Source organism: Salvelinus namaycush, chromosome 39 (genome assembly GCF_016432855.1).
Source record: "Salvelinus namaycush isolate Seneca chromosome 39, SaNama_1.0, whole genome shotgun sequence".
In the NCBI taxonomy this organism is placed as follows: domain Eukaryota; kingdom Metazoa; phylum Chordata; class Actinopteri; order Salmoniformes; family Salmonidae; genus Salvelinus; species Salvelinus namaycush.
The window spans coordinates 12,345,990-12,371,569 of NC_052345.1; the positions used below are offsets into that span (position 1 = coordinate 12,345,990).

Genomic DNA, 25,580 nt, shown 5'->3' on the forward strand with positions numbered 1-25,580 from the left:
ACCGATGTGAAATGGCTAGCTAGTTAGCGGTGGTGCGCGCTAATAGCGTTTCAATCGTTGACGTCCCTCGCTCTGAGACCTTGAAGTAGTTGTTCCCCTTGCTCTGCAAGGGCCGCGGCTTTTGTGGCGCGATGGGTAACGATGCTTCGTGGGTGTCAGTTGTTGATGTGTGCAGAGGGTCCCCTGGTTCGAGCCCAGGTAGGGGCGAGGAGAGGGACGGAAGCTATACTGTTACATATACATACACAGATTGTACATTATTAGGGGGAATATATATATATATATATATATTATACCACAACATTGTTGAGTACTCATTTCTGATTGGTTAGAAGGGAATTCTAGAATGGACAGATAACGGGACAGTTGGAAAAGATATCGGGGACACCTTGCAATCATTACGCAATATTCGTCTACACATGCAGACCGTACTTGCTACATAGTTACAAAAAGCTAAACCAAAAACCACACAAACCAAAATTGTATACATTGTAAATGCAGGTTCAACAAGGGAAAGGTTTTCTAGCTACAGTAGAATTGATTTGTTTTTGCAGAGACATCATTTTTGGGAGCATCTGATGACCTAACGTGGTGAGTGATGAACATACAGTTGGGAGAACAAATATTTGATACACTGACGATTTTGCAGGTTTTCCTACTTACAAAGCATGTAGAGGTCTGTAATTTTTATCATAGGTACACTTCAACTGTGAGAGACGACCAGACCAGAGAGCTGTGTAAGGACATCAGGGATACAATTGTAGACCTGCACAAGGCTGGGATGGGCTACAGGACAATAGGCAAGCAGCTTGGTGAGAAGGTAACAACTGTTGGCGCAATTATTAGAAAATGGAAGAAGTTCAAGATGATGGTCAATCACCCTCGGTCTGGGGCTCCATGCAAGATCTCACCTCGTGGGGCATCAATGATCATGAGGAAGGTGAGGGATCAGCCCAGAACTACACGGCAGGACCTGGTCAATGACCTGAAGAGAGCTGGGACCACAGTCTCAAAGAAAACCATTAGTAACACACTACGCCGCCATGGATTAAAATCCTGCAGCGCACGCAAGGTCCCCCTGCTCAAGCCAGCGCATGTCCAGCCCCATCTGAAGTTTGCCAATGACCATCTGGATGATCCAGAGGAGGAATGGGAGAAGGTCATGTGGTCTGATGAGACAAAAATAGAGCTTTTTGGTCTAAACTCCACTCGCCGTGTTTGGAGGAAGAAGAAGGATGAGTACAACCCCAAGAACACCATCCAAACCGTGAAGCATGGAGGTGGAAACATCATTCTTTGGGGATGCTTTTCTGCAAAGGGGACAGGACGACTGCACCGTATTGAGGGGAGGATGGATGGGGCCATATATCGCGAGAGCTTGGCCAACAACCTCCTTCCCTCAGTAAGAGCATTGAAGATGGGTCGTGGCTGGGTCTTCCAGCATGACAACGACCCGAAACACACAGCCAGGGCAACTAAGGAGTGGCTCCGTAAGAAGCATCTTAAGGTCCTGGAGTGGCCTAGCCAGTCTCCAGACCTGAACCCAATAGAAAATCTTTGGAGGGAGCTGAAAGTCCGTATTGCCCAGCGACAGCCCTGAAACCTGAAGGATCTGGAGAAGGTCTGTATGGAGGAGTGGGCCAAAATCCCTGCTGCAGTGTGTGCAAACCTGGTCAAGAACTACAGGAAACGTATGATCTCTGTAATTGCAAACAAAGGTTTCTGTACCAAATATTAAGTTATGCTTTTCTGATGTATCAAATACTTATGTCATGCAATAAAATGCAAATTAATTACTTAAAAATCATACAATGTGATTGTCTGGATTTTTGTTTTAGATTCCGTCTCTCACAGTTGAAGTGTACCTATGATAAAAATTACAGACCTCTACATGCTTTGTAAGTAGGAAAACCTGCAAAATCGGCAGTGTATCAAATACTTGTTCTCCCCACTGTACATTTTCCCGGTCCCTACTGTTGCAGTCATGATGCAAGTGGCGCTATGCTGTCAAATCCTACCTTATGTTTCTAGTTTGACCAGCTGTTTTCAGAAACTGGTATTTTTGAATTTGGTTGTCATTGCCAGGTTCGCTAGCAACAAACTATACTGATCAAAAATATAAACGCAACATATAAAGTGTTGGTCCCTTGTTTCATGAGCTGAAATAAAAAATCCCAGAAATGTTCCATACGCTCAAAAGCTTATTTCTTTCAAAATGTGTGCACAAATTTGTTTACATCCCTGTCACGCCTGCTTCCGCTCCCCCGCTCTGGCGCTCGAGGTCGCCAGGCTGCTTATCATTACGCACACCTGTCACCATCGTTACGCATATCAGCGCTTCATCGGACTCACCTGGACTCCATCACATTATTAATTACCTCCTCTATATGCCACTTCCTCAGTTTCTTTCCCGAGTCAGCATTAATGTTGTTATTTGTCCCTTATCAAGATGCTGTTCGTGTTTTGTTTCCTGTCTGTTTCTTCATTAAATATTCACTCCCTATACTTGCTTCTCCTCTCCAAGCGTTTGTGCCTACAATCCCTGTTAGTGTGCATTTCTCCTTTGCCAAGTTAATCCATCCACCTGACAGGTGTGGCATATCAAAAATCTGATTAAACATCATGATCATTACACAGGTGCACCTTGTGCTGGGGACAATAAAAGGCCACTCTAAAATTAGCAGTTTTGTAACACAACACAATGCCACAGATGTCTCATGTTTTGAGAGTGTGTGCAATTGGCATGCTGACTGCAGGAATGTCCACCAGAGAATCAAATGTTTATTTCTCTACCATAAGCTACCTCCAACGTTGTTTTAGAGGATTTGGCATTACGTCCAACCGGCATCACAACCGCAGACCACGTAACAACGCCAGCACAGGACCTCCACATCCGGCTTCTACACCTGCGGGATTGTCTGAGACCAGCCACCTGGACAGCTGATGAAACTGTGTGTTTGCACAACCAAAGAATTTCTGCACAAACTGTCAGAAACGTCTCAGGGAAGCTCATCTGTGTGCTCGTCATCTTCACCAGGGTCTTGACCTGACTGCAGTTTGGCATCGTAACCGACTTCAGTGGAAAAATGCTCACCTTCGATGGCCACTGGCGCGCTGGAGAAGTGTGCTCTTCACCGATGAATTACAGTTCCAACTGTATCGGGCAGATGGCGTCGTGTGGGAGAGCGGTTTACTGATGTCAACATTGTTAACAGAGTGCTCCATGGTGGTGGTGGTGTTACGGTATGGGCAGGCATAAGCTAAGGAACAGAATTGCATTTTATCGATGGCAATTTGAATGCATACAGATACCGTGACGAGATCCTGAGGCTCATTGTTGTGCCATTCATCCGCCTCCATCACCTCATGTTTCAGCATTATAATGCACGGCCCCATGTCGCAAGGATCTGTACACAATTCCTGGAAGCTGAAAATGTCCCAGTTCTTCCATGGCCTCATACTCACCAGACATGTCACTCATTGAGCATGTTTGGGTGCTCTCTATCAACATGTACGACAGCGTTTTCCAGTTCCCGGCAATATCCAGAAACTTCACACAGCCATTGAAGAGGAGTGGGACAACATTCCACAAGGCCACAATCAACAGCCTGATCAACTCTATGCGAAGGAGATGTGTTGCGCTGCATGAGGCAAATGGTGGTCACACCAGACACTGACTGGTTTTCTGATCCATGCCCCTACCTTATTTTTTTTTTAAAGTTATCTGTATTCTCAGTCAAGTGAAATCCATAGATTAGGGCCTAATTTATTTATTTAAGTTGTCTGATTTCCTCATATGAACTGTAACTCAGTAAAATCGTTGAAATTGCTGCATGTTGCGTTTATGGTTTTGTTCAGTGTATTTAGCCAGCTTTCTATTCTGGTTTTTGATATGCAGTGCTATCTCCTCGTAATGAACAGTGTCGAGTGTCCTGACGAGAAGGCAAACTTGTCTCGCTGTGCCAGGCAAAATTGTTATGGATGTATCCAAATGAATGTAAATAGAAAACAGCTTAAACAAACGCAAATGCAGCTACTTTGCTGTTATTCTGAGCTACTTTTAAAAAACAGTGCCGTTTGCTCAGAATCACTCAAAATTGCTCAACCTTTGAGCTTTTTTTAAGCTTCTACAGACAGATTCGTCTTCTCTTTTCAGCAGTAGGCATTTGCTTTCCAAACTGTATGTTTTTATCCCGATTGTATTTGGAAAAAGGCAAACCGACAGCCGCAACCAACCATAGATATATAATCCATAGATGGCAGCTCCCATTTAAATCAGGACTGGCATCGATTGCTAGTGTACCCATGAGTTTAATAGTCAAACTGTCAGTGTTAGAGGTTCTAAAACCCTTCCATTGATTATATGTCCATGGCCACAACGCAACAAGCTGTTCTATATTTGGTGAGAGTATTTTTTTTGAATTTTTCAGCCAAGCCTACTATAATTTTAGGCAAAATTATTTCAATTTATCAGGAGGCGATGCAGCATCTCCAGCACCCCTACTTCCCACGGCTATGGGTGTTGGGGGGCTTGGGGGTGCTTCTACAGGCCTTAATCAGTCCCAAACTGGCACTTTGACAGGGGGGTGTTGGGTGGCGGTCGGCGTGGGGGTTAATTTGAGTGGTTTTCTGAAGCGGTGGTCTGGTTGGTGGCACAATAAGCAGCAATCCAGAGGTCCTCCCATCAGAGCTATAGGGCCGGGGCGGTCGCCTGCAGCCACAGGACCCTTTTTGTCTGGTCTCATTTCTATTGGCCACCACTCCTCTCAATGCACCATAAGCCCTATTAGAGGACCACACAATTGAACCTGGCAGATGCGTATCGCGAGTAAGCGCAAGGAATCTTGAAGGAGATGTGATGTGGTCTCACTTCTGTCTTTTTTCACAGTTTGTGTTGCTCCCTCTTTAGTTGTTTTAACCTAGTGTGCATCGTATTCTCTCTCTCTCCTACATGCAGACTGTGACTCCTATTGCAAGGCGTCGAAAGGCAAACTGAAGATCAACATGAAGAAATACTGCAAGAAAGATTACGGTGAGTTGAGTTCAATCCTCTGTACAGTACGTCTACAATCCTACAGTAGAAGCTCACGCTGCCTCCAGAGCCCTGGTGGACTTGGGAACTCAGCTAGCTCAAGTAGCTAGCTACATCTTTTTTTACAACACCCAGCACCAAGCCCAGGCATCCCCCCAGGACAACCCTACAGCTCCTGGGCATTCTAGAGACGGCTTACTCCGGCTTTTCAAGAAAGAAAGTCAAAGGATCAAACAAAGGAGGGGGACAAGCCATCAGAGAGAAGAGCTTAGGGTGTGAGGATAGAGAGGGTGCGAAGGGGAGGGGGGTGTCGGGATGATGGACAGCCCAGCAGGTATTTAAGGGCAAGGCGGATAATGTATAAAGCAAAGTCGGTGTGACGGACAGTTGGGGTGCGCGCCTAAAGGTCCTCATTAAGGGGAACTTAAGGGATGGGCCTTTTCAGACAGGCATTCCTGTGGCCATTCCATCCGGCTGCCCTGGCCATTGAAAAGGTTGAAAAGGTGCTTTAGGTGGTTAAGACCCTGGTGAAGGTTGTGGAGGTTTGACCCTGACCTGATTGAAGCCAGTCTGTTAAATCAGTCAACCAAGAAGGGGCATCCTGCCTGAAAATACCTTGGTAGATTGAATGAATGACAGCCCAGGCATTGTTCCTGAGTTTTTGAGGGGTTGGATCCAGGCAGGGTGTCAGGAGGAATCCCCTGTGCCACAAATAAAAAGTGGCATAAATTCTTTCGCTTTGCAGGTCTTTAAGAGGCAATTGCTAAAAAAAGATGGCCGATTTATAGATGTGAAAATACTCTACCGTGTGGTGTTTGGTAAAAAAAAAAAAAAAAAAAGACAATTTGATTTGAAAAGCTTGCCATGCATATGCAAATAAAGAAAAGTTCTGCACCACAGTAACTAGTTTGTGGCCATTTGTAGGCGAGCAGGTTTAATGAGTGGTAAAAAACAAAAGCTCTGTGGATCATTGATCCCCAGCAGCGGAGCTCATGTGTGAAGGAGGTGTAGCAGTTAGGGTCTCCAGTGAGTCAGGCATTAGGAGCCCTCAGTGGAGGATTTGGAACATGCACCTCCAATGGAGTGTAACGGGGCCATGTTTCTCCTCTCAGGCCCACGCAAGAGTCAATAGACCCCCGTAGGGGGACTCACTCTGTCCTGGTGAAGCCCAGTGATGTGTTGTGGTCTTCAGCTGTACAAACTCTTACCCTTATACACTGAAAATAAGTCTGTCTATAAGTCAGAGCTTGTCAGTGCCCACTGAAGACCCATAGGGGAAGAGGAGATGGGGAGTGAGGTGGGACCCTACCCAGGTGCACCCCAGGTGCATGTCATCAAGACATCATGCGGTAACTCAGACTCAGCAGTGTTGAGAGCGCTGCTCAACAACACAGGGAGTGTCCTCTACCCCCATCCTAGTCTCTCACAGGTGGGCAGGTCTGGCATGCACCGGAGGAGGAGTGTAGAGGGGACCTGCTGGTATTGATGAGTGATCCCAACACCACCCCAGCATGCCTCAGGGAAGGCTGTGACTACATGTTGTGTGTGTGTGTGTGTGTGTGTGTGTGTGTGTGTGTGTGTGTGTGTGTGTGTGTGTGTGTGTGTGTAATGGTCCACAGTGGGGTTAGGGTACACGCTCCTATGCTTCAAAGCAGGCTACAGTAAGGGTACCCCCACTGTTTTATTCTTACTGTTCTCCTCAATGACCAATTACAGGCAATTTCCTCTTCTTCCCCCTCTGGCCGTCTCCAACATTACCCAAGCCCTACGCAGCCCTCCCTAACCCGCCCTGGGTCCAGCCTCCCTGCCAAGGCCCGGGTTTAATCCACTTTCTCCCTGCCTCGCCATACCTCGGGGGGGCTTTGTACTGGTCCTGTACAGGGATAAGACTCGCCTCGCGCTTTACACTTCAGGAAGGTTTACTGGAGGGTCCCGGTGTGGAGGAGAGCATTAAGAGTGCGGTGTCTCGCTGTGCCTTGGGCCTATGCTGGATAATATGCAGACACACTCCAACCCCCATAGAGAACCACAGGGTGCTTGGATACAGCAATTTTTCCATACAAAAGGGCTGAAATGACAGTGGAACAGGGCTTAACAATAGGTTGAGTTATTTACAGTTTGGTCTCTCAGGGTTTCACCCTGTGTTGTTGTGCAAACACAAACAGAGAGCGCCTTCCAGTGGTGACACCAGGGAAGGACGGGGTGACAGAGGGCACCAATAGGGTTCGTCACCAGGTCAACAGCCAGTTCAACCAATGCCCATGCTAATAGTAACAGTAAAATACACCAGGAATGCTAATGCTAGCAGAAAAGGACACCAGGGCCCTATTTGATAACCCTGTGATCTACCATGCATGGCGTAAAATCTGCAGTGCAGTGCAGGACACGTCTCATATAGAGCCATTTAGAGAGCCATGACATTCACGCTCAGTGATAGTCAGCTTGTGTGTATAGGAGGTTAAGCTAATGACCCCTGGTTTAACGACTGCTGTTACATTTTAAGGTGATCTATGCTGCTTTTGAGAGCTGTTGGTGCTCTCTCTCCTTGATCCTCTCAGTAATAAACCATACTATCACAGAGCCGCTCCCCAAAAACCCATCTCCTCACAGCCCATCCCTGCCTCTTAATCACGTCGCAAATCAAATCCCCTGACAACTATAATGGCCGTGGAGCTGGATCTGCTACCGGACGACTTTGTCTTGACAGCATTTCCCTTGGAGGATACAAGCCTCTGATGGGCGTCTGGTTAGGTTACAGGTCCAGTCTCCTATCCACCGGGGCCGGTTGAGTAGGTAGTTGCTGATGACTCCACTAGAATCAGCGCCAAATGGAGAAGCCAACCTCACTTTAAAAAAAAAAGAGAATAGAACAGAACTCTGCCCTTGAGGCTTTGTCAGTTCTGGTGTTTTTAGTGTCCCGTAATGCCGCTTGGACAGTGGAGATCACAGCGTTTCATGGCGCTAGTCTGTGGAGCCAGTAGCACTGACTGGAGACACACATGGACCAGTGGACACAGAGGACTAAGAGCTAGAGGATTCAGCTACAGACAGCAGGCTACCTGCCGTCAGTACTGCCTGCTTCACTGTCTGTCTGATACCCTTCTTGGCTGCTGGATGGTACTAGACACAGTGTAGCATACTAGACTTACAGATGTAGGATCTTAATATGAACCTGTCTCCAACAGTAGGAAAATAATCCTACAGCAATGAGAAATGTAAATTATTATGTGGATTATAATTAATGGATATTTTTGTATCGTAAGGGAACATCAGGTCTGAAATGACAAAGTGGGAATTACAAACATGAGAAACCTTTTTAAAACTCAAAGACGCTACAAGTTTTAAATGTCTTACGTTGCAGGAAACTTCACCTGCAACAGGGTGATTCAATTTAGATCCTACATCTGTAGTGGGAGATACACTTGCACTTTTCCCTCCCTCTTGTCATACTGAATGGCCAGAGAGAGAGTTGTCTAGGCAAAACTTTTGCAAGAAGGAAAAGGGATTCCATGGGAAATGTCTGACTCGGTCAAACTTAATTATTTTGTCCCAGGGTGCCATAGTAACTGTTGCTGGGATCATGGCTTGTCGGTCTAGAGAAGAGCAGGGTCACAGCAGGTCAGGATAGCAGGAATGGAGCAGACGATAAGGACCGGGTTGCTCTCCTGTGCCAAGAGGACATGGATGGGGTTTTCATTGAAGTCTGTGATACAGACACGAACCCCAGTGATAGAGATAAGAATAACAGCACTGTACTGTGTATCCCTTTGAGCAGGAAATTCTAATGCTAGAATTGAGTCAGACACAAAGACATAACAAAAATAGTCTCTCTCTCCCCCCCCTCCCCAGCTGTCCAGGTGCACATTCTGAAGGCAGACAAGGCGGGCGAGTGGTGGAAGTTCACCGTCAACATCATCTCTGTCTACAAGCAGGGCGAGAGCCGCATCCGCCGCGGAGACCAGTTCCTGTGGGTCAGGGCCAAGGATGTGGCGTGCAAGTGTCCAAAGATCAAGACCGGGAAGAAGTACCTGCTCCTGGGTAACAATGAGGATTCTCCAGGGCAGTCTGGAGTGGTGGCCGATAAGGGATCCCTGGTCATCCAGTGGAGAGACACATGGGCCCGTCGGCTGAGGAAGTTCCAGCAACGCGAGAAGAAAGGCAAGTGCAAGAAGGCATAGGCGGAAAGTACGGACGACGCCTGGAGCGAGGGAATGGAACGCGGGACAGGAGAAAGGATGAGTGGGTGTTGAAAAAGGACGAGAGGAGAGCGAGGGAGAGTGAGGAAGGACAGAAAGGGACTGTGCGTTGTCGCTACTTTTTCGAGTAGAAGCATGAAGAGAATATTATTGAGAAGATTTTTTTTCTAGTGGACTTTTGTGAAGGAGCTCACGCTGCAGGTGTCATTGCTTCGTTGTTTTTTCCTTCGAGATTTGTCTCTGTGGATTTGCCAAGTTTGCACCTATTACCAGTATATATAAAGTTATGTGTTTTCATTTTTTTTCATATTGATATTTCATAGCCCTATTTTATGAGTATTTTGTGCTGGTGCAAAGACACCACAAATCAAGCCACTGCATTATCACAAGCTCTGTTTTCTGTCGTTTTTAGGGTTAGCTAATAATATCACTGACAAACCAGCCTGCATCATCAAACGTCCTCACTTCAACTTTTTGTGTTGAAATTGTGTATCCTATTGGCAGTGCAGCAAAAAGTGCCATAAAATAACATTGGTTCTTCTGCGTCTTGGAAATGCACGTTTCATGTATTATCAAATAAGTTGCCTTTCGCTTCACCCGGTCGTATGTGTATGTAACCTAAAACGCACAGTAACTAGCTATGTTTTTTATTATATCACGGGTGTGACATATTGTACATTTGATTGAATGTTGGCCCTTAGATGAAGACCGTGAAATGGCAAGAAAGAAAATTAATGTCCATTCTTAAAGGTGTACAATATATTTGACTCCAGCATTGTTAACTAAGCTTAATTAAGGATATTATTTTAATCTACACATTTTTCTTTGTCCGGTTTCAGTATTCAGAATGAAATGAATGAATGTTCATTGTGAATTGTGGTGATTAACACACTCTTGTACAGTGTCAAACTGCATGTCAATCTGTCTCCAAAAAGGCTGGTTATTATGTCAAATACATGGCATCCATATTAGGACAGCGTCAGATGAGTTGATGTCCTAATATGGACACCGTGTCCTTACTCTCTTTTTGACTGGTGCTGCAGTCTAATTTCATGGTTAGTGTTTTTAATAATACTTTTGCTGGATTCCCAAGAAGATGACGGACTGCATACAAAATGTCTGGGATTTCAAAGACTCCTGCTATTAGAACAATAACAACCAGATTTCAATTTAGGATCTTCAATCTCTATTTAGGATCACTTGCTTTAATATTTTATTAATGTTTGGTTCAATTATACTGAACAAACATAAGTGCAACATGCAAAAATTTACAGTTTTATTGAGTTACAATTCAATATAAGGAAATTAGTCAATTGAAATAAATGAATTAGACCCTAATCTATGGATTTCACATGACTGGGCAGAGGCCCACCCACTGGGGAGCCAGGCCCAGCCAATCAGAATGACCTTTTCCCCACAAAAGTGCTTTAATACAGACAGAAATCCTCCTCAGTTTCATCAGCTGTCCGGGTGGCTGATCTCAGACGATCCCGCATGTGAAAAAGCTGGATGTGGCGGCTTATGGTAGAGAAATGAACATTACATTCTCTGGCAACAGCTCTGGTGGACATTCCTGCAGTCAGCATACCAATTGCATGCTCCCTCAAAACTTGAGACATCTGTGGCATTGTGTTGTGTGAGAAAACTGCACATTTTAGAGTGGCCTTTTATTGTTCCCAGCACGAGGTGCACCTGTGTAATGATCCTGGTGTTTAATCAGCTTCTTGATATGCCACACCGGTCAGGTGGGTGGATTATCTTGGCAAAGAAGAAACGCTCACTAATAGGGAAGTAAACAAATGTGTGCACAAAATTGGAGAGAAATAAGCTTTTTGTGCGTATGGAACATTTCTGGGATCTTTTATTTCAGCTCATAAAACACTTTACATGTTGCGATTATATTTTTGTTCAGTATATATTTAATGATCAAGTGATTTAGGAGCCAGTCCTTCTAAGAGACAGAAAGCAGTGTGGTTCTTCCCCATGTTGCCCAGATTTAGTATATAGATGTGTTTTTTATTTGATATTGAAGGTGTACATTTATGAAATATGAATTGACATTACTATTATTATACAGTACACATGCTTTACACAAAACCAAAAGGAAGCATTTGCAATGATGTGAATAAAAAACCTTATCATACCTAAGGTTTCAAATAGATTAGCTACAACACAAATCTGATCGTTTTCAGAGAATGTTAACCAAGCAGTGAGATATTGGTACATATTGAATTGAAAGCGTTACAATGTACATATTTATATGACCTCTCCCTAGGAACAATATTTCCTAATACTGTAGGCTATTCACCAATTGGCACAGAATTGTTTCTGTGTAGTATTAAATTCACCCTATTTTGGATGCAATTATATATATTTTTTAAATCACAATGTGTAAAGCATTTGTAATTGAAACAAGCCTCTTCCCCAAGGTACTAAAAAAGGCATTGGCAGCCAACAATAAAAAATCTGAATAGGTAGTATTTTTATGTGAAAATTCTCAATAATATAACTATTATTAACTTCAATTTATTGATTGTAGATTTTAGCAAAGAGAATGGACAGAGTGCACCCCTAAGAACAGCATGTATTTTCTTGTTGTATTGAGGCAACAGAAATGGAAGAGTGCAGTTTACCTCTGACGGACAGGGAACTGTTCCAAACATTATTACACAAGCATTATTAGTCAGCGCTCTAAACTCTTGCTTCATACCCCCCCACCCCACTTAACCGCCCATAGACCTCACCCTTGTGCATAAGATATACATGTTACATGCTGGACTGCCTGCCACTCTAGAGTTCTTGAAAATTCTGTCTTGAGTGTGGTACGGCATCCATATTAGCAAGTTGTCAGATTTCAGGCAAAACTGTCAGTGGTCTTCCTAACATGGAATTCCTAATATGGATGCCGTAGCGGCAGCTATTCAACAGCTGCAGACATTATTCAATGTCTCTTACAAGGCTGTCAAATTAATTAAGTTCAGAGCGATTCGAAGAGGGTGAAACGAGAACTAGGAGGAAAAATCATGTAATTCAATCACCTGATTATCCCCAAATCAATTAAAACCACATATTTCTTTTATTTCAAACCAATTAGATGTACATTGAGGGTCTGATTGCCAGCATCTGTGTTCCATACCGTTTTTCTTTGTGTACAGATCAGTTACACATGCTTTGTGCTGGTGTATCGAAATATACAGATGACATTTTACACGTATTTATACATACATTTACATGTTACTTCCTTTCATCGTTATATCCATACTCGTGACATTAAATGTAAATGTATTTCTGTTTGGCACATAATATATATAATCAAACCTCAATAGTTTTTTTCCCATTTATGTCTCTGTATCCCCATGATGTAAATTTTAGATCAGTGTTCCAAGCAATGGATTGACAATGACCTCCTCTTTGATGAAATATGACAACCGCAGACCTGTCAAAACGTTGCTTTTGTTCATACTTTTTAAATTGTAAATGTTGTTTAGCTGTGTTGGCCATTGCAAAACCTTTTTTTGCGATGTTTGTTTTACGATGTGTACTAATATATGGTTATTATATATGGATATATTTAATGACACGAGACATTGTGGATTTTATTCTGTATTTTTTGCCTTTTTTAAAAACTTGTTTGTGGCTGTTTAGATGGTTGTGATTTTAAGAAGGAAACAATAACTACTGAACACCAAGCTGGTAGAACTAAACCAGAATTCAGTTGAAATAAACTCCTGTTAAGTCGCCACTGGTGTGACTCTTTCTCTATCGTCTTAAATCATTCAATGTCTCCTTTGGATCTCTGAAGCCGGAGTCCTGGGCGTAACATACATACTTCTATCAACAGCTCCATGTGCGACTTAGGGCAGTACAGTAGAGGGCTAAGCATGCTGGGTGTAGATCGAAGCTATACTGTTAGCTACACTGTTCACACGGACGCAAGCGAGCATCTCCCAACCTTTCGGAGCATCTGCAAGGCTTTTAAATTGACAGAGTGGAAGAACGCAGAGTATGCTATAGATACAGTACATTATCCTTAGTAGATAACACTAATGTCTTTACAGCAAGGAGTCCACGGATCGTGCTGTTAACTGTAACTGTTGTTTATTAGAAATGACACGGTTGCATTAAGCTAAACTGATTCACATCATGTTAAAAAGTGACACAGTCATACGTGTTATTTGTTTTGGCTGGCATTATCCTACAAACATGATCAAATCCCAAGACAAATGATACCATTAGAACTGCACCTCGCCTCCCCTGTAAGCTCTCTACGCAGTCTCAGGGTTCATCCGACGGACGGTGCGACGTCCAAAACGCTCCCCTCAGCCTCTTCGTTAGGTGGGCCACACAGCAACCACCACTATAGCAATGAGCAGGAGCACGATCACCACCAGCATCCCTGAAACAAGAATGGAAACACAAACAGAAGGATAAGTAGGCGGGCAACTCGACAGAAATCAACAACTTTACAAAGTGTACCTAATGCAGAGTAGTTACAGCACATAGACAGGTAGAGTACATACTAGTTACATAGACAGGTAGAGTACATACTAGTTACATAGACAGGTAGAGTACATACTAGTTACATAGACAGGTAGAGTACATACTAGTTACATAGACAGGTAGAGTACATACTAGTTACATAGACAGGTAGAGTACATACTAGTTACATAGACAGGTACAGTACATACTAGTTACATAGACCGGTACAGTACATACTAGTTACATAGACAGGTAGAGTACATACTAGTTACATAGACAGGTAGAGTACATACTAGTTACATAGACAGGTAGAGTACATACTAGTTACATAGACAGGTAGAGTACATACTAGTTACATAGACAGGTACAATACATACTAGTTACATAGACAGGTAGAGTACATACTAGTTACATAGACAGGTAGAGTACATACTAGTTACATAGACAGGTAGAGTACATACTAGTTACATAGACCGGTAGAGTACATACTAGTTACATAGACCGGTAGAGTACATACTAGTTACATAGACCGGTAGAGTACATACTAGTTACATAGACAGGTAGAGTACATACTAGTTACATAGACAGGTAGAGTACATACTAGTTACATAGACAGGTAGAGTACATACTAGTTACATAGACAGGTAGAGTACATACTAGTTACATAGACAGGTAGAGTACATACTAGTTACATAGACAGGTACAGTACATACTAGTTACATAGACCGGTAGAGTACATACTAGTTACATAGACAGGTAGAGTACATACTAGTTACATAGACAGGTAGAGTACATACTAGTTACATAGACAGGTAGAGTACATACTAGTTACATAGACAGGTAGAGTACATACTAGTTACATAGACAGGTAGAGTACATACTAGTTACATAGACAGGTAGAGTACATACTAGTTACATAGACAGGTAGAGTACATACTAGTTACATAGACAGGTAGAGTACATACTAGTTACATAGACAGGTACAGTACATACTAGTTACATAGACCGGTAGAGTACATACTAGTTACATAGACAGGTAGAGTACATACTAGTTACATAGACAGGTAGAGTACATACTAGTTACATAGACAGGTAGAGTACATACTAGTTACATAGACAGGTAGAGTACATACTAGTTACATAGACAGGTAGAGTACATACTAGTTACATAGACAGGTACAGTACATACTAGTTACATAGACAGGTAGAGTACATACTAGTTACATAGACAGGTAGAGTACATACTAGTTACATAGACCGGTAGAGTACATACTAGTTACATAGACAGGTAGAGTACATACTAGTTACATAGACTGGTAGAGTACATACTAGTTACATAGACAGGTAGAGTACATACTAGTTACATAGACAGGTAGAGTACATACTAGTTACATAGACAGGTAGAGTACATACTAGTTACATAGACAGGTAGAGTACATACTAGTTACATAGACAGGTACAATACATACTAGTTACATAGACAGGTAGAGTACATACTAGTTACATAGACAGGTAGAGTACATACTAGTTACATAGACAGGTAGAGTACATACTAGTTACATAGACAGGTAGAGTACATACTAGTTACATAGACAGGTACAGTACATACTAGTTACATAGACAGGTAGAGTACATACTAGTTACATAGACAGGTAGAGTACATACTAGTTACATAGACAGGTAGAGTACATACTAGTTACATAGACAGGTAGAGTACATACTAGTTACATAGACAGGTAGAGTACATACTAGTTACATAGACAGGTACAGTACATACTAGTTACATAGACAGGTAGAGTACATACTAGTTACATAGACAGGTAGAGTACATACTAGTTACATAGACAGGTAGAGTACATACTAGTTACATAGACAGGTAGAGTACATACTAGTTACATAGACAGGTAGAGTACATACTAGTTACATAGACCGGTAGAGTACATACTAGTTACATAGACAGGTACAGTACATACTAGTTACATAGACAGGGAATTCTACACATTGCCTAAATTCTTCTGATCAGGCTAAGCTGGACAGCCACAGACCAAAGGAATAGGTGGTGGAAAAGCAACCAATAAGTAAACTTGAAAAAGGTAGGCCTAGGCCTTTTTCTAGTTAGCTCAGACCTTTGGCCCTAGCCACTTTTCTAAATCCCTGCTGCGCCCCAGTGTTTAGGCTACTACCCTCATATTACCTGCACATTTTCACCAAGATGACATAATACACGTTTACATGCAATCTAGAATTGTGACAGAATTTATTGGCACAGATCATACTGGGCATGTGTTCCGGATCTGACTTCACTGGAGAGAGAGGGTAATCAATGTTTTTCCACCAATGCTGTGGAGGCAGAGGAGACCCGAAAGATTATACTGTAGCTACCTCACACTTAAATCAAAAGCTTTTTACCCCACAGGACCTGAATCCAGACACTAGGCTTTCCACAGATCACATTTGAATTTTAATCAAGGCCAAGACAATATAGAAAAAGTATAAAAAAAGTTAAAGACCGACATTTATTATCAAGACCGTAAAATGGATAGTTACTCTGTGTTTGTATATTGGCTTGTTTTATATGGGTTTGAATATTAGATGGCTAGCCTACAACCACCGTTCAATGGGTTTTCCAGTTGTCTCGGCTAGCCCGTTGTCAACTAACCTACAGCTGTTTCAAATCCTGAAACCTTCCTAAGGTGTTGGTAAGAATAAAAGGACTGGTGGATGGCTGGTGTCAAGTGTCATGCCTCTCAGCTAGGGGGATTTCTCTCCCAACTTCATGCCACACATTACAGTTGATATGGAAAACTATCTCCAAGGACACATTTAGCCACATTTTCCTCTCGCTCTCTCTCTAGTGTTTCTCCTTGAGTGGCATCACCATCGGGTGAAGATTTCAAACAACTGCATCCTGGAGAATCTGATGGCTTGATGGCTGTCGACAGTCTCTGGCTGACTCAAGTTGTCCATGGTTGTTTCGCGTGCGAGGTGGTATTTTCCCTCCCGGACTTTCCACTTTTGGTTTACATTTCTTTCATACTTTGGCTTTCTCGTCGTGCATTCTACTCTGCAGCGTAATTGCAGTCTGGTCCACAGGGAGAGATAGGGGGAGATGAACCCAAGCTGAACTAATTGCCTGCGTCGTAGTCAGAGTAGAACTCCTAATCTAGGATCAGCCCCCCCCCCCCCCCCCCCCCCCCCGTCCTCCCGCCCGTCCCCCCGTGGAATCTTGTTCATTTTGTTCTAAAAGGCAAACCTGATTCTAGATCAGATGTTCTTATGAGACATAGGACTTGGCTAGGAAGCTTGGATGTGGCAGCAGCGAGTCCAAAGGTCTGGATGCCTCGTTAGCTTGGTCGGTTGCGACACCTTCTCCTACTTTTAGGATTTCTTCATTGAATACAGTAAACTGAGGGAGAGATCCCTCTGAGGGAAATCTCTCTCTAAGTTGAGTGAAGGAGATGCAGGCACAACTTAGTGGCACCATACTCTACATGTAACCAATTAGTCCTATTTCCCCTTCTTCTCCTATGTATGATTTTTATTTCAAACTTTCAATCAAACAGCTCTGTCTGAAGCCTAGCATGCTAGTCTCCGACCTCTCAGAATGATCATTGGTCGAGACAGGACCTCCCCACTTCATAACTTACACATGTGAGCAGAGTCGCAACAATGTAAATGTCAAGTGGGAACATTCCTCCCAACAGCCCTCATGATGGCTTTTTAAACACCTCACACTTAGAGAAATATACACACAGACACACACACTCCAGACAATTAACTACGCTTCAGTGTGAAGGATATTAAAACAGGATAGTAGACTGTCAACTCTCGACTTGACGGAGGGCGTGGGCAAATAAACATTCTAAAGTCAAATTACGTTAAGACGTTCATGTACATCGTTGGATAATAAAGTCATCTTCTTCTTCGATATGTTCCCTACCACCCAGTCACCTCAGCCCCCAGACACCCAACTAACACTCCCTCCCCTTCTCTCTGGGACTGTCCTCGTCCCGCTAAGTAACTAAATAAGTTACTCCTGACCCAGTCTCGATGAAGCAATGACAACAATCCCAATTGCAGGCCAAATAGATGAGACCAGGCTTTGTCATTGAAGCCAGGGTGTCTGCAGTGCAGTCAAAGGGACCCCCCCCAAGATGTTTAGAGATGAGCAGAGTAAGAAGGATTGGGGTACACCCTTTTTAGCATTTCTGACATATCAGTGAGACAAATCCTAATTGGTGGAGAAAAGGGAGGCGGGTGGAGGTTGTATTTCTGTCTCTGCGCACACACCTCCCTTGTTCCTGCCCTTTGCCTGTCTTCCAGCAATTCCATTGTAATATGAATATATCGCTTCGGAACACATTGATGAACATCATATTGAAGTGATATACAGTCAAATGAAAAGCTTTCGCAAAGGAATAACACATTTCATAGGGGCTGATCAAACCTGTTGGATGTTTATGGAGTTTGAAAAAGAAGCTGTAAAGCGACTGCTGTTTCAGATCTATTGTTTTACAGCCATCCAATGTTCCACTCTTGCCAGCCAAAAACAAGTGGTAAAGGTGAGGTAAGCGTTTGTAAACGTGACAAACCATACGCTTCGGGACCTGTTACTCCTCTAGGTCATGGGTTCAACACCGTCATACGTACAACAACCTTGGATTTTTTGTTTCAGTTTTTTTTAGTACAACCCTAGATTTGAATGGTTTGCTTCAGTATTTGTTTTGGGGCCAACACTGGAATGAATGCTAGGGCATGGGAGACTGGTAAACATGATCATATCAGCGTTGGTAAAATGACATCAAAATTAGCCCTCAAAAGTATTCAAGGTTTACTTAACAGGCTTGATGGGATTCAGTGAAATTAAGTTACATGCACCCTTTACCTACCCTCAATGACAACCCATCGAAAGCCCTAACATTTCAGGCCTACTTGAGATGCAAGCCACCTGCGGGATTCGACTGTGAGTATGTATGTGGGTGTGGGGTTTCCCTCCAGCCCCCGCAGGCCCATGGGATTAGTCCATTGGAGAGAGGTCTGCCCCCACGTTGCCTGATGAGACACTTAAGCCCTGGGAAACTCACACCACCCTCCTAGGGCCCTTTGGTGCTAAGGGGTAATCTGCCTTTCTAATGCCACCTACCCCCCTCAAAACCTGTTCACTACCCATTTCCCAGGAAAGGGAAGTGACTGTGAAAAGTAGGCTTTACTTTATTGAATCTTTCTATTGGGCAGCCTTAACTTTCTCATTTTGCTCAAAGCTTAAACACTGTTTAAAAAGGCTAACCCCAAGTTAGCTTTAACGTTTATCTTGTCACCCATATATCCTGGTGAAATCCAAGACTGTTGTGGTCTGATTGTGGCTCTTCCCCAATAAACCTCAGCACCGTGAGACTGATGACTGGAGGACTTGTAATGTGCTTGTGTCTCGACTCTCTATGTTTCAACAAGATCCAGGATGTTTCACAAGCCTGCCCTGAGATCCAGTCATGCACCCGTTGTTGCAGGATGGATCCATGGCGGTATGTTATGCTATGTGGGTCCTTCTTCCCTTCAGCGGAGAGATGACCCCTAACCATGTTCAGCCCGTGCTCGTCCAGCCTTCAGCTTGCCAACTAAACACAAAGGTAGGATTTTCCACAGCGTCCTCAGTCACTCATCTCTCTATCCTTGTTTTATCTCTGGCAGAAGGTCTAAGAGGTTGATTAAAGATTGACACAACTGCAAACAAAAGCCTCAGGTTCCATCAGTACACGTATAAGAAGATGTGAATCTGCTGCAGGTAATGCATCTAAATACTGCAACTCCTAACAGCTCAAATCCTAACAGTTCAACTCCTAACAGTTCAACTCCTAACAGCTCAAATCCTAACAACAGCAACATCTTATGTTAAATCCTCAAGTTCAACACACATCTTTAAGTAAGGATTCTGCCCCCCAGTGTGCATAATCTGGGATATTTCTTCTCTTATGAGAGAAAGTATGTCAAGTATGCCCGTCTCCTTGTCAAAGCCAGTCTTTCCCACCTATTGGAGAACTGAAGGAAGACATAACACTCAAGCCTGGGCTTTGGACGAGCTGGGTTCCAAAAACAAATAAAGCCCAGGCTCAGGAATTATCAACACGCACCCAAGAACAAGAGGAGAAACCCTCCAAAAGATGTGTGGCGTGTTCTAGTTTCAATTATTTCTTTGCACGAGACCAAGACAAGTGTCAAACAAACCAGGAGAAGAGAGGATGGAAAAAGGAGGAATGGAGCGGGTGGGGACCCCCCCCCCACTACACAGAATTGTTAAGCATTGGCACTCTAGAAAAGAGAATGGATAGGGAGAGAAGGAGACAACAATGAGAGAGAACACAGACAGATATAAAAGACAGAGAGACAGAGAGAGAGAGACTCCTGGGTTAGCACAATGTGCCCAGTGACTCTATTTCTGAGATCTTCAAACAAACCTTCCCTGGGTGTCATGGTGACTGGGCAGAAATGGCATCAACTGTTATATTAGCTGATCCTTCATCCCCAGATCTTACTGTTGTATCCCCGCGCCACTGTTCGCCTGTTAGTGGGGGCTCCTGGTGCAACAATGCGACCATCTCCAAGGTGACGCAGACTGGCGTTTACAAGGCAAACATAGCTTGACTACGCCAACAAGCTTTGTCGCACATTCCCGTTCTCGCTGTACGGTAGCTAGCCTAGCTACCTCCCCTCTCTGGCATATCTTTTTCCCAGCAGAGAGAAAGAAGCAGGGTGGCCATTGAGAGCGAAAAGCCGGGCTTCGTAAAGGCTAAAGACCAAAGCGCCGAGTTAAACAAATTAAAGGGGTTTGGGGGGGGGGGGGTAATGGTGAGGGAGGGCCCCATTGACACAGCATCACAGCTCCTCTTTAGCTCTGTAAACCACTGAACTCCATCAAAGACTGGTACCAAGGGAGGGTGGTGCTGACTTACTACACTACAGACTGGCTCCTGGGAGTCCTTTGAAAGTGGTACCAAGAAAGGCTTTTTGACTTACTACAGAGTCTGTACTACAGCCTGGCTCTTGGAAGCCCCTTTCAGAGAGTAAGGGACTGGCGATTGGATAGGGGGACCTGTGTGGGACTGTTTTCTATAGCAGAGAGTAGTAGATGTGACAGAGACAATCCACACGGCATTGTGTGGTGTTTCGGTGCCATCAATGTCGTTGTTTATGGTCAATTAAGCAGCATCGAGTCTGCTTCCGGTGGGCACAGCAATGATATTGTTGAATGGACAACGATGGATGGAGCTACTCTGGGAGAGCCCAGCTTTAAAAGGTTCTGATAGGAGCTCTTTAACACGATCTTTAACCATCATGAATGACTTACCTGGAGAGTAAAGATTATAGGACCGGGACGCAATATAACACATAACTTAGTGCATTTAGAGTTTGGGTCTGGCTTTCCCATGACTACAGGTCTATGCTTCCTTTACTAGGCCATTCACAGCACACTGAACTGTACTGAGAGCTGCAGAAAGAGAAAAGGGAGATGGGACCGATGCTTGTAAATCTGGATGAGAGACAGACTTATTACAGTTGGGTTAGGAGCAGATCAAATGATCAAATGAGAAGGAAAATGGGCTCACCGCAGGAAGCCGACTTGGTCTCCACCAGCTTAACCCTTCGTGTCTCGTTGCGGATCCGGTCATCCGTCTTGTCCACCAGGTGGGTGAGGTCATCGATGATTTCTAAGAGGGAAAGAGAGAAGTGGCAAAGTTAGTTGGAACGATGCTTCAGTTCAATATCATTTAAAGTACACCTCAAAGATCACAAAAGGAACACCTATGTGAGAATGCTATTCATTGACTACAGCTCAGCGTTCAACACCATAGTGCCCTCAAAGCTCATCACTAAGCTAAGTATCCTGGGACTAAACACCTCCCTCTGCAACTTGATCCTGGACTTCCTGACGGGCCGCCCCCAGGTGGTGAGGGTAGGTAGCAACACATCTGCCACGCTGATCCTCAAAACGGGGGCCCCTCAGGGGTGCGTGCTCAGTCCCCTCCTATACTCCCTGTTCACCCACGACTGCATGGCTAGGCACGACTCCAACACCATCATTAAGTTTGCAGACGACACAACAGTGGTAGGCCTGATCACCGACAACGACGAGACAGCCTATAGGGAGGAGGTCAGAGACCTGGCCGGGTGGTGCCAGAATAACAACCTATCCCTCAACATAACCAAGACTAAGGAGATGATTGTGGACTACAGGAAAAGAAGGACCGAGCACGCCCCCCTTCTCATTGTCAGGGCTGTAGTGGAGCAGGTTGAGAGCTTCAAGTTCCTTGGTGTCCACATCCCCAACAAACTAGAATGGTCCAAACACACACCAAGACAGTCGTGAAGAGGGCACGACAAAGCCTATTCTCCCGCGGGAAACTAAAAAAATTTGGCATGGGTCCGGAGATCCTCAAAAGGTTCTACAGCTGCAACATCGAGAGCATCCCGACTGGTTGCATCACTGCCTGGTACGGCAATTGCTCGGCGTCCGGCCGCTAGGCACTACTGAGGGTAGTGCGTACGGCCCAGTACATCATCGGGGCTAAGCTGCCTGCCATCCAGGACCTCTACACCAGGCGGTGTCAGAGGAAGGCCCTAAAAATTGTCAAAGACCCCAGCCACCCCAGTCATAGACTGTTCTCTCTACTACCGCATGGCAAGCGGTACCGGAGTGCCAAGTCTAGGACAAAAAAGCTTCTCAACAGTTTTTACCCCCAAGCCATAAGACTCCTGAACAGGTAATCAAATGGCTACCCGGACTATCTGCATTGTGTGCCCCCCCCAACCCCTCTTTTACGCTGCTGCTACTCTCGGTTTATCATATATGCATAGTCACTTTAACTATACATTCATGTACATACTACCTCAATCAGCCCAACTAACCGGTGTCTGTATGTAGCCTCGCTACTTTATATAGCCTCGCTGCTGTTATTTTTCACTGTCTTTTTACTGTTGTTTTTATTTCTTTACTTACCTATTGTTCACCTAATACCTTTTTTGCACTATTGCTTAGAGCCTGTAAGTAAGCATTTCATTGTAAGGTCTACACCTGTTGTATTCGGCGCACGTGACAAATAAACTTTGATTTGATTTGAAGAATTTAAAAAAGTATTATTCTTTTCAGATTTAAGAGACCTCCAACAGTCCTTGGCTCTCGGCACCCACTAATAAAATCACCCTTTATAGAAACGCTACGGACTTGGAAGGAAACAGAGCCTATATAGGGGCTGTCGGCAGCCTCAAACAGCCCTTGAGACAAAAGACAAGAGCGATGGGGTGGGGGGGAATGTGTGAAAGCACTCTTCTCCCTTTCAAATTCGTTCAGTACTTCCTGAATCAATGCTGGCTTTAATCAGTGACTCTACTGTGATTTAATGGCTGCTCGTGGAACAGACGCCGGCCGGGCGCTGCTGCAATACAGTAGGACTTCCTGTCTTGAAGGCTGTCCAGCTGGAGGCCTGTGATTCATAACGACGAGTTGCTGTGGTGACACGACAGCCACAGTAGTCCACAACTGCTGGAGACCACCCGAGACCATGACTTAGGTCACTGCCATCCAACACTACAGCTCAGCAAAATCCCAGCAGGCAAAAGTGGTTGACATGACATCATAATGAATGTAAAACTGGTCATTTAAAAAATTTCAACCAGTTTTGCTCCCTAGGAAATGCAGTGATCATTTACATATTAAATATATGTGAGAGCCTGTTTTTGTATGACATTGAGTAAACTGTGTTTCAGCGGCGAGAGCGTTTGAAAATGTTTAAGCGGCGAGAGCATTTGAAAATGTTTCAGCGGCGAGAGCGTTTGAAAATGTTTCAGCGGCGAGAGCATTTGAAAATGTTTCCACTGCTGTACTTGCTATTCAACTCATAGGCGGAGTAAAGCAATTACTCAACAATGAAACACAAACATGAAGAAATATCTGAAGAAATATGAGCGAAAAAAAGTGTCAAAACAGCATGGCTCATTGCTCGAGTTCTACATTAAATTATTTATTGCTAAACAGAATCTAAATGATCCATTTCGTCTTTTGCGTTTGGGGGTAGGTCTGTAGATCGAGCTGTGTGGCACTGGCTCGTCGTTTGTTCAATTCAAGCCTCGATGATAGGTCCTCTCCAGTCTCCAGCAAACCTTTGACAGAATAAAAAATTCTAGGGGCACGAACAGTGACGTGTTGTGGACTTTTTTAAACAAACTGAGGCTGAGGAGAAAAAGACCAACTGAAAGGACAGAAACTCTGTTCACATATTACCCATTTTGGCAAGTTGGAGTTTTTTCAGGAAAGGAAAGCAAGTCTTTCACCTACAGGCCTCCTTTGGCTGCCAACTCAAACAAGCTGCTTTCTTATTTCCAGGAAACTACCTGTTTTCTGATGTCTGAGACAGACATACATGGCTAAGAGAGGGTTTTCTAGCAAGTTACAAAATTACTCCAATAAAATTTGCATCCGTCCTGTGTAACATCAACTAGGCTAAATTATGAAATTCCCACGAGTGAGTTCTCAAGGTCATAATCAGACTATTCTTATCTCTAGATAAGTTGTCTTTCCTAGTTTCGAGACGTCCCTTTGCCAGTGAGAAAACATGCTTCGGTAAGTGGAGTCATCAGTGGTTGACAAGGGAACCTGCTTTCGGCCTAAGTCAGATAATTCAGTTGGGGATAATTTGGGTGTGGCGGGTCAGGCAGCGTCAGTTTTAAAGGGGCAAAGTGCGGAGGCGAGAAAAAAAGGGGTGACGGAGAGACGTGAGAGGGCCATGTGTAAAACATCTCCTGGGACATCCACCTCATCCCATGAGGCAACAATTTATGAGCGGCGAAAAAGAGAGAAAGACAACAAGAGTCGGTCTTACAAGTTCGAACAGCTACCCCTTGGGATATGTACACAAAAAAAGCAAAATACACAAAAAACGAACCAACTCGCTTTCCCTCTTCGCATGCCGTGCTCCAGAGATATAATTCCCAATTTCCTAATGTAGCACGTTGCTCCGACACATGACAGCTGCTCTCCCTGGCTCGGACCGGGCCTATCAGCCACACCACAATGCATGGCCTGTTCCAAAACGAAGGTTGTTTATTTTAAATGCTATTACACTGGATAAACCTCCAAACCCACAGTGTGGGAGAGAGCACAGAGTCATAGGCTCATACTCACATAGTGATATCATTCGCCCTGCTTGCAGTTTCCGGTGTACTTTAAGTGACGGCTTGCAACCCCACACCCCTCCCTTCACATTGGTAAGTAGAGGAAGCCATCGTTCTTTAGAACGATGCGGAGGTCTGCAATCAGGTCTGCTGGTCAAACAGAGCCTTTTGTCGATGTCAGTGATGAGGCTCTCTTTAGAATACAGCCCACGGTCAAGGCGAGGCATTATTGCTAAGAGTCTGCTTAGACAGTATCTCACTTTGAGAATTCAGGAGTAACACCGCAGAGACAGAAAACACACAGTCACACATTCTCACACAGAAGCTTCTTAACTTAAATGAGGAAAAAGTTGGCGCGACACAGCTGTTTGTGTCTAGTTTACTATTCAGTGCACAGCACATCAACAAGTTTAATGAATGGATTTCTCCACCCACACATCCCCACAGACACAAACCAATGTGAAAGCCCAATCTAAAACAGCAATCTAAAAAAACTCCAAGCAAAGACTTTAAAAAATGCAGATAAATGGGCAACGAGCCCTCAATATTCCACCTTTTTTAATGAAGGGACAAGTGATTGCAAGTCAGAGGAAGAGTACATTGGTAAAAACAAACAAGAATAGTTTCCTTCACAATTAAGACAACTTCGATGTTCTTCCTTCCCTGAGGAAAGAGACATGAATCTATCGGCGTCATAATATACACTCAAG

General features: G+C 44.0%; 2 protein-coding genes across 3 annotated transcripts in view; one reads left to right on the forward strand and one right to left on the reverse strand.

Moving 5' to 3' along the window:
* LOC120032883 (netrin-1) overlaps positions 1–10,620 on the forward strand; it is an 86,894-nt gene extending 76,274 nt beyond the window's left edge. For both annotated transcript variants that reach the window (XM_038979108.1, XM_038979109.1), the window contains 2 exons: positions 4,958–5,032; positions 8,882–10,620. In XM_038979108.1, the coding sequence (XP_038835036.1) occupies positions 4,958–5,032; positions 8,882–9,210 (404 nt within the window). In that variant the 3' untranslated portion in view covers positions 9,211–10,620. The remainder of the gene's footprint in view (positions 1–4,957; positions 5,033–8,881) is intronic.
* A 449-nt stretch (positions 10,621–11,069) lies between these two features.
* LOC120032572 (syntaxin-8-like) overlaps positions 11,070–25,580 on the reverse strand; it is a 46,277-nt gene continuing 31,766 nt past the window's right edge. Inside the window, exons 7-8 of the mRNA XM_038978712.1 lie at positions 21,309–21,410; positions 11,070–13,624 (exon numbers count right to left, since the gene is read on the reverse strand). Of these exons, the coding sequence (XP_038834640.1) occupies positions 13,560–13,624; positions 21,309–21,410 (167 nt within the window). The 3' untranslated portion in view covers positions 11,070–13,559. The remainder of the gene's footprint in view (positions 13,625–21,308; positions 21,411–25,580) is intronic.